Source organism: Gadus morhua, chromosome 6 (assembly GCF_902167405.1).
Source record: "Gadus morhua chromosome 6, gadMor3.0, whole genome shotgun sequence".
In the NCBI taxonomy this organism is placed as follows: Eukaryota; Metazoa; Chordata; class Actinopteri; order Gadiformes; family Gadidae; genus Gadus; species Gadus morhua.
The window spans coordinates 1,665,506-1,675,433 of NC_044053.1; the positions used below are offsets into that span (position 1 = coordinate 1,665,506).

The 9,928-nt window shown below is 46.4% G+C and overlaps 1 protein-coding gene across 1 annotated transcript; it reads left to right on the forward strand.

Moving 5' to 3' along the window:
• Positions 1 to 431: 431 nt before the first annotated feature.
• Positions 432 to 3,444, forward strand: LOC115545511 (protein asteroid homolog 1-like). The gene is made up of 2 exons (XM_030358777.1): positions 432 to 1,728; positions 3,229 to 3,444. The coding sequence occupies exons 1-2, from the start codon at positions 475 to 477 to the stop codon at positions 3,442 to 3,444; spliced, it is 1,470 nt and encodes a 489-aa protein (XP_030214637.1). The 5' UTR covers positions 432 to 474.
• The last annotated feature ends 6,484 nt before the right edge of the window (positions 3,445 to 9,928 follow it).

Genomic DNA, 9,928 nt, shown 5'->3' on the forward strand with positions numbered 1-9,928 from the left:
AATGTCTATCAATAAAAATACTATTTACAATGACGATATGATTAGTAAAGTGTGTGTGTGTGTGTGGGGAGGGGGGGGGGCTGTGGGGGATCTGAGTTTAGGAGTGTCCAGGGGCCCCTGAAGGGGTCCGGCCATACCATGAAGTAGTCTGACCGACAGGATCCATTCCCTAATATAGGCCCACTGTACAGGGCTACTGATACTGTACACTCACACACATAGGTACAGTAAGCTATAGGTTTTCTGCTGCATTGTTTCATGGGACCAGGTTATGGGGTTGATGATGGTGTGATATATTTTAATTATCCAGAAGCGAAACCTACAGAGAACTGAGGAGCCACTCCCACTGGTGGCATGTGTTTGTGTTGGTGTATAAAGGAGCTGGTATCCTCTCTGGGTGAGTCCTGTAACCATAGAAGTTAGAACCTTTCCAGTCACCCTTGACATGGTAAGTTAGAGCTTGATCCAGTCACTATGGGGGTACAGGGCTTGTGGTCGCTGCTGGAGGACCGGAGCCACATCTACCAGGACATTCGCTTCAGGGACAGCAAGCTGCTGGTGGACGGCACTAACCTGGCCTTCTTCCTGTACGCCAGGTCCAACCTGGACCAGAACCGTGGCGGGGAGTACCTGGCCTATCAGGTCCAGGTCCAGGCTCTCTTCATGGCTCTAGGTGACTGTGGAGTCAAACCGTACGTGGTGATGGACGGAGGCACGGGCGCCAGTGACATCAGACTTAACATCAGAGAGGACCGTCAAAGACGCCTTCTCCAGATTGCCCAGGGCGCCGCTCTGAATGGCAGGAGGGCGGGCATCCTCCCCCCCTTTACCACGACAGTGTTCGAACAGACGCTGAACGATATGAAGGTGCCGCTGGTCAGGTGCTTCGGAGAGGCCGACGGCCAGCTGGCTGCTCTGGCCAGAGAGTGGAGCTGCCCGGTGCTGTCCGGAGACAGTGACTTCTACATCTACGACCTTCCAGAGGGGGTTCTGCCACTCAAACACTTCCAGTGGGACTCATGGGAGACGAGACAGAACAGTAGTTACATCCCCTGCAAGCGATACACCAAGGCCAGCTTCTGCACCTTCTTCAACATCGACCCCCAGCTCCTGCCCGTCTTCGCCTCACTAGCCGGGAACGACCACGACTGCCTCAGAAAAATTCCCTGGGCCCGATTCCTTCCAGCGGACTGCCCCAGGAAGTGGATAAAGTTCCCCCGCCTGGAGGGCCTCCTGAGTTGGCTGGGAGCCAGGACAGACCAGACGGCAGAAGACACCTTGACAGCAGCGATGGATCTCATGCCCAGCATGAGTCAACAGGTCGAGACGGAGGTGCAGACGGAGGTGCAGACGGCCATGCTGGAGTACCGGCTCCCCAGCTCCTCTCTGCGGGGGTTCTTCACTGAGGGTACCGCACCGTCGCTGCCCGCTGAGATGTTGAGCTGGGTCCCTGAGTGGGTCCGTGCGTGCCTGGCCAGAGGAGACCTGGGAGCTGACGTATTTGTGCACAGGCGGAAGATTCTCCGCATCCAGGTGGAGCACTTCGACCTACAGAGCTCCAACCTCACCTCGCAGCCTCTCAGACAGGTGTTGTACGGGCTGCTGCTGGGCCAGGGGGGGGGTGAGGTGGAGGAGTGGGACCGGGTCGGTCTGGAGCTCGTCAGTGTCAAGGTGCGACCGCTGGTCCAAGGAACCTCTCAGACGCTGAGGCTGGACTCTCTGCCCGAGGTAGGCCTACCCACTCATTCAGCTGGAAGACAGATGGAGCATAGCTGGAGCATAGATGTGTAATAGATTGATACAAATTATACTATATGGGCTTAAGGACGCTGGCATATGCCTAGTTAGCTCTGCACAAAGAAAAGGGCTAGGCTAAGGCTATGCTAGTGCTAGGCTAAATCAAGAAATTCTTAACCATGATAAGATATAGAAGATGTCTGCATCCTAAACAGGGGATATGGATACATACCAGACAGTATATTTTCAAACAACTGTCTCGTGTGTCATAGCAAAACGTCATTCATATCAAATCCGTCCAACTCCTCACTCTAACCGATACTGTCAACTTATTTGAGCACTACCTTGGAGTAATTCATATTTTTGTTTTATTACATAGTTTAGGGATTAGAAAGAGAAAAACACACTTTCAACTACGACTGCAAATAGTTCCAAAAGGTATTCAGAGCCCTGCGACCGCCCAAGGCCAGCCGTCGCCCTTGTCCAACAATTGGCAGCAACACGTCTGTAGGGGGCAGTGACATTAGTGTCCCAAAGAGATTCTGAGTGAGTCCTAGTCATTGGTAAAGAGCCAATTCCGTTTATATCATGTGTGACCAATGGCGCTTATTTTGAGCATAGCTTAGCATTCATTCATATTGGCACTGTGACACACAAACACAAATACACGCACAACAAGACATACAGAGTGAGACACACAAAGGCACAGACACACACACACACACACACACACACACACACACACACACACACACACACACACCTACACACCTACACACCTACACACCTACACACCTACACACCTACACACCTACACACCTACACACACACACACACACACACACAAATACTAGCAACCTTTAAATGTCTGACAATTGTCTGATAGAAATTGATCGGACAGGAACAAAGAGCAGGCGTCCGAAATGTTACCGTACAACAAAATCTATCCTGACGGACATTATGGGTCCAAATAGCAGAAATGTTCAGCAGGAGTAATAAGGCATGTACACTAACTTTCAGAATTTGTAATCCATCGGGGCTCCAATGCGGGGCTGTGACGCGCCCTATAGCTCCCCCTACAGGAATTTCTGCACCAAACCTTTTGGAGACCTCAGTTACAGGGATCCATACATATCTGAACATTTTTGCAATCAGGGGCTGAGCTATAAGCCTTTAAATTCAAAAAAATAATATCCAGTACAAATACAATACGTATCCATAGATACTCTGAATACCTAATTACCCCAATTTAAATCCTTCCCATGTGGAGAAGACTGATGGCTCCCCTGCAAGATAGACTGGTAGAACCAGACTAGCAGCTTCCATAAACATCCAGTCACTTCTGTTTCAATAAGCAGAGGACGGGTGTATCCCATCAACGTATCAGCAGGGGAGCAGGTAGCAAGTTATGAGTTTAACGTATAGAAGGAGTCATTGAATGCATGTTTAATAATCCTTAAATTGGACATGTGGTTTGTTCCCACTTCCCAGGCAGACCCCGCTGTGAGGCTGCGGGTGTGTCTGGAGACGCTGGGCGTGGAGGAAGAGACGCTGGAGGGAGTTCCGGCTCACCTGCGCCTCCCAGTGGCTGTGACCTGCTACTGGTGGAGGAGGGCCAGCCCTGAACTGACGCTCCTCAAAGCTCTGCTGATGGTCATGGTCCAAGGAGAACTGAACCGACAGACAGCAGGGACAACAGGTAGGTAGCACTTGTTGTATTTCAACTAAAGTCCCTTCCGCACTCACTCATTACTGTCATGAGCCAGCTTGTAGTTCAGACATAAAAGGGGAGACCACACAGAAGGTTAACTGAAGAATTTATTTAGCAACAATAATAACTACAAAGAAATAAAGATTAAAAAAAAATCTGAATTATTAGTAGTGTCTGCAGTGCATGAGTGGGTGTGAGTGGTGTAATGTAGGGTATCAGATCAATCAGTAGGCTCAGAGACAGTGAGATGGCCTAGGCAGCCAGCTTATATAAGTGAGGAGGAGCCTGATTGGTGTGTTGCAGATCCTGCTGCAACACCTGAGACACGCCTCCACAATCCCCTGCGCAACAATCCCCTGCATAACCAACCAGAGCGAGGTCATCACATTACTCCCTCCCCATGTGTGCATGCTTATGTTTGTTTGTAGGCTGGCAGGGGGATACCAACCACCACTCTCAGCCTCTGGACGGTGTCATGACTCACAGCCTCAACCAATGGCAGGCCTGCCTGAAGGACGCCTCCCAGCTCAACCTGGTGCTCTGCATGCCTCTCCCTGAACCCCACTACGCCTGGTGAGACCCTCAGACAGTACTGTTTCCATAGTAACACCATATCCAAGAAGTACTGTTTCTATAGTTACACCATCATCTAGCCAGTACTTTTTCATAGAAAGCCAATCACCTGGCGGGCACTTTTTGCATATTAAAACCGTAACTAGCCCTCAATGTTTCCATAGTTACAGCATCATTTGAAGCTTAAGTCATGAATAACATTAGATAACAGAATAACATCACAAGATTGTTATCTTTTGATATACTGAGACATTTTAACATATAGACATTTGTGACAGGGAAAGTTGACCAAATGTAGTTGCGACTACATTTGGTCAACCAAATGTAGTCGCAAGATAAGACAAGTGCTTCACTAATCCCAGGCGGGTTGGTCCAGGTTGTACCAGGGCAGGCTGGTGCACCGGCGGCAGAAGCAGCTCCAGGAGAGGGAGCCAGAGGTGGAAAATGCCAACTTCGTCAGTCTGTACAGGAGGCTCCTGGGAGCAGTGCTCCGGCCAGACCCAGGGGCCAACAGGATGGCTGGGGGGCCTGAGGCCCAGCTGAGGGCCAGCATGGAGCACCTACACCTCAAGAACCAGGATGAGGAGGAGGAGGAGGAGGAGGAGGAGGAGGAGGAGGAGGAGGAGGAGGAGGAGGAGGAGGGGGGAGAGGAGGAGGAGGAGGAGGAGCTGGGAGGGGCTGAAGGCCGCGATCAGGGCTTGGAAAGGCCTCTGGTGTCGGTGTCCGACGGGTCCAGGAACCCAGAACTGGGCAGGACGCAGGAGAAGGAGAAGCAGGAGCAGTGCCGTTTTTGGCCATCCTGGCACCCGAGGTGAGATCTACACACATCAAATGATTTATGCACTCAATATTTAAAAGTTACCTCACTAGCTAAACACGTGACAACTCTTTCAATGTTCACTATGTGATCTGATGGCCTTTGTAGGCCGAAACGTTCTCACCAATTAAAACATTCTTACTGTACGTCCACACCAGGAGCGACCAAAGCCGCTCACAAAGTTTCGCTGCGAATTTTTCTGTTCGCTTTGGTCGCTCAAGTCGCTCATGACGTACAATTCAATTATGCAGACGCATTTAAAGGAGCCGTATGCGTTTAGTAGGCCCTACAGACCGCCATATCAAATAGTGAACCCTCCCATACACCTTGGCCATATTGCCGAGACGGTTTTGCTTGTTCGATAAAGTGCTTCGACAACAAGTAGGACAGTGATTCCCCCCAATACAAAAAAAATCCTAAAATGTAGGCTAATTACAACCGAGAACAAAAAACCCTGCGTGCTGTAGTACTTAAAATATGTTTCACTGATCTGGATCTGCAAATCATGATCTGCACTCATTCGTCGCATTCAAAACAAATAGACATTCGCGCACATGGCTAATTTGCATACGCGCACAGGACTGGTTGGCTCCGCAAGGCAAATAATGGAACATATCGATCTATCTAGGCTTTTCTGTCTATCTATCTATCTACGCGTGTCTAGTTTTAATGTGATGTATTGTGTGTATGTCCAGTCAGACTTGTTCTGTGTGGTCTTGTAGGCTACTGTCCTGTGTGGGCCGAACCACCTAAATGGATTCCCGACGATTTGTGTCGTTTGGTATTAATAAAGACTTGACTAGGCTTTCTATCTATCTAGACTAGATATATCCCTTGTCATTTATCCCTCGTCTTGTCGATTAGTTTGTTTATGTGACGATTTCAAAAACTTTTTTGGTTTTGTTTAAAGCATGCTACACGCGATTGGTTGGTTAGATTGGTGGCATGGAGAGCAAATTAAAATGATTCCCGCGTAAATACGAACGTTCTAGATGTAGCCTATAAATACTCCCGCTTATCATCACTTGATATCCAAACCACTACGGCGTTTCGATCTCTGAACTGAAAAGGGGTGGGTTCGTACAACACCGGGTGCCCAGTTACAGCCGCGATTAATACTTCAGCCGACATTTTTTTCAGTGAGTGAATAAAGGTAGGTAGGAACCAAAGTGTCTGCCGATGTTCCCTGGGATCCACGCAAGCGAAGAGCGTCTACATTCCGATTGGCTGTCAGTGTTTGGCCGCTGAAGCGAATAATAGTCATTTGCATAAAGTTAAAAAGTTTTCAACTTCTTTTTGACGCTCTGGTCGCTCAACTTTGGCCGCTGGTAGCGTTGGTCGCTTTGGTCGCTTTGGTCGCTTTGGTCGCTCTTGCCCATAGAAAGTGAATGACTTCCGGCGATTTGGTCGCTCAATTCGCTTCTGGTGTGGACGGACAGTTACTATTGGAACTCAGATCGTGCGGCACCTTCTTTTTTTTCTTCCTTTGAACTCTTTCAACGTAGACTCATAAATAATGTCAGCCGATCATGTCCTCTCTTTAAAGATAAGTTAGTGCATCTGTTGACATGTGAACACTGTATGTTGCAGGAAGAGCGATCGCTCCTCATTGGATGTACCGACGTCCACTGTTGATGACCCCGAATCCCCCCTATAGCCGGGGGTCCGACCAATCACAGGGAAGCACAAGAGGGACGGCCGCAGGAAAAAGGACAGGAAGAGCAAGCGCTGCCGCCAGAGGAAGACCGGTGGGTAGAGGAAGAGGGACGGGCTAGGCAGGCCGCACGGCGCGAGTGAGCAGGGTAGTGAGCAGGATGGTGAGCAGGAAGTGTTATAGCCCCCAATGGGCAGTTACTAGTAATTACTGTTAGCAACATCCTTTCCATTCACATTCAGGGAGTTTTGAATTGAATTGAATAAAGTTTTTATTTCGAACAAGTAAATAATAATAAAAATAGCAATAATAAACAATAAAATAAATGAAACAAGTGGACGGTTACAATAAAGTAATATTTACACACAATGAAAACCACAAAATAAAATAAACTGTCTTACACTTGCTTTACCTGTTCGAAAAGGGGTGAGAAGAAGAAAACGTATTTAATCTCACCCCTTCTCCCTAATTTAGTTACCTATAATGAGTATTAGCTTCCTTATTAATGATTTAATAATCATCAAAAAATAATTATGTATTAATATATATTAGTTTACAATATGATACAATTCATTACCACTTGTGTATTTATCTAATAATATTGTCAAGTTATCTTTTAATAATATCTGATTAAACATTCAATATTATATAAATACTGTCAAATATATACCATTATATACATACATGAAAACATATACACTATGTTAAAGACCTTTTTCATCCCTGTACCTCGTAAAAATCAATTCTTTGTATTTTAATTTAAACGGGTTAATGTTTGGACATTCCTTGATCTCCCCACTCAAACTGTTCCATAGTCTTACACCACATATTGAAATACAAAACATTTTCCTGGTCGTACGGACGCTGTTCACTTTTAAATTTAATTTTCCCCTTGAATTATAACCCCCCTCATGATCACTGAATAATATTTGTATGTTTAAGGGTAATATGTTGATTTTAGCCTTAAACATTATCTGTGTGGTTTAGCAGACGCTTTGATCCAAAGCGACTTACAAAGTATTTTTGTCAGAAGAAGCAGACATAGGTTGTTTCTTCATCATTCCTGTAATCTTCTTACGTAATATCTTCAGTTTATCTAACTGAATGGCTAGTAACGTTTTCGCACCTTTCATAATTATAGTTGTTATAATATATATCATATGGTTCCATACTGCCTTCTTTAAAGGGCATTACTCACTCAAATAATAGTGAGAGTGATACCAATACAGAAGCAACCATTTTTAACATTTATTTATACAGTAATTATATTGTTTTCAAATAAAGAAATTGTTTGCAATGTTTGTACATTAAATACATTTAAAGAAAAACAAATAAAAACATAGAACTGTAGCTCATTCAGTTCACCGTTGATTTAGGAAATCTGGGGTTTGGACAAACAAAGTTGTTACGCTCAGCTCTCGTCACACTAAGTAGGAATAACCATTATTGACCATCTCAAAACATAATGAATATCTTCACAGTCTGTTGGTTGCTAATGGACGTTAGTCTATAGCCTAGTGTTAATTCATAACAACCAACACCACCTAACCTTTAAATAACACAACAGTTTAACGTCATCTTCCATTAACTTTGATTCTATTACGGACATGGAAAGGTCTTCAATACCACGCTCTAGAAAAAAAGAAGGATAATCCAATCATTCAGTATTCCTAATGTGTCAGATGAGTCACTGGATGGTGCTTTGATGGAGGCTGCTAGGTAGAAAGGACTTGGACAGTCTTGCGAGGCCTCTTGCTAGGAGATGCAGTGAATGCTCCTACTGTTTGGTAACCGTTTGGTGAAGTTAAAGAAATGTCAACCACTAACCAATAATATGATAACAACAATTAAGGCATGGGATAATTACTAAGTTACGAACAAACAGACACAAAGACAAAGTTCTAGCTAGCTGTTGCTCCTGATTCGTAGATCCCTATTCACAGCTCGTGATGTGCGACCGGGAATAGAGGCCATATTTCCGAACATAGTTTTTTAATGACAAACTGGTTACCAGTGGTATTGGTACATGTTCGTTGATCAAAAACAATGTGTTTGTAATTGTCATTTGTTCTGTGTTAAGCCATATATCCCACAGTATCAGATTCAGTCTGGCCTGAAGGGGTTTTCACACTTAGAACCGATCTCAAAAATAGCTGTACGGCCTGTTTTATGACCATCCTTTCACGGGTTAAATCACCTTTGGGCCACCTAAACCATGCATTTTACCTGATAAAGATGACGTGGACTTTCTCATTATGCTGTTTAGAGCCTGGCCTAACACCTCGGCAGGGAGCTCCTTCCACCGCTGAGGTCCAAAAGAGAGAACAGTTGTGACTTTGTTGATCGACCTTTGCTAGCTCTTAGCGATGGAGGTTCCAGACGTCCAGCTGAGGTAGTTGAGAGGAGGGATCGAGCTGGGGTGTGTGGCTTTACCAATGCATGGAGGTAGGCAGGGGCAGTTCCATCGACTGCCTTGTATGCCAGTACCATCATCTTGAATCTGATGCAACCTGGAGCTAGTGGAGGTCCCGGAAGAGGGGGGTCACATGGAAGAACTTCGGTAGGTTGTACACGAGGCGCGCTGCCGCATTCTGGATGCGCTGCAAAGGTTTAATCGCAGAGGCAGGGAGTCCAGCCAGCAGCGAGTTGCAGTAGTCGAGGCGGGAGATGATCATTGATTGGACTATAAGCTGAGCTGCTTCCCTTGTGAGGAAAGGCCGGATCCTGCAGATGTTGTAAAGTGCAAATCTGCAGGATTGCAGTGATGTTTGCGGTGCAGCATAACTGATTGTCCAATACCACACCGAGGTTTCTGGCTGTTGGAGAAGGAGATACAGTAATGTTCTCAACAGTGACCAGTAAGTCCATGTGTGGGCAATCTTTCCCTGGCATTAGGAGGAGCTCAGTCTTTTTGAAGTTAAGCCTCAGGTGAGGGGCAGTTGTCCCAAGTGCTGACGTCTGCCAGACATTCAGATATGCGTGTTGCAATCAGGGTTTTATCAGATGAGGGGAAAGAGAGAAATAGCTGAGTGTCGTCAGCATAGCAGTGATAGGAAAAGTCGTGTGATCTAATTACAGAGCCCAGGGATCTGGTATAGAGGGAGAACAGAAGAGGCCCCAGTACCGTGCCTTGAGGGACACCAGTTTTATGCGTGCAAGGTTTGGACAAGGAGCCATTCCATGTTACCTGATAAGTGGGATTCGTCAGGTAGGATGTGCACCAGGAAAGGGCAGATTCAGCAATACCAAGTTCAGCGAGAGTGGCAAGGAGAATCTGGTGGTTCACCGTGTCTAATGCTGCAGACAGGTCGAGGAGAATGAGAACCGAAGAGAGGGACGAGGCTTTGGCAGCACGGAGGGACTCAGTCACCACGAGGAGAGCCGTCTCAGTGGAGTGTGCCTTATTGAAGCCTGACTGGTGAGGATCAAGCAGGTT

Coding starts and splice junctions, on each gene's coding strand:
- LOC115545511 (XM_030358777.1), top strand. CDS start 475: ATGGGGGTACAGGGCTTGTGGTCGCTGCTGGAGGACCGGAGCCACATC. Junction 1,729..3,228: donor GGCTGGACTCTCTGCCCGAG/GTAGGCCTACCC, acceptor CCCACTTCCCAG/GCAGACCCCGCTGTGAGGCT.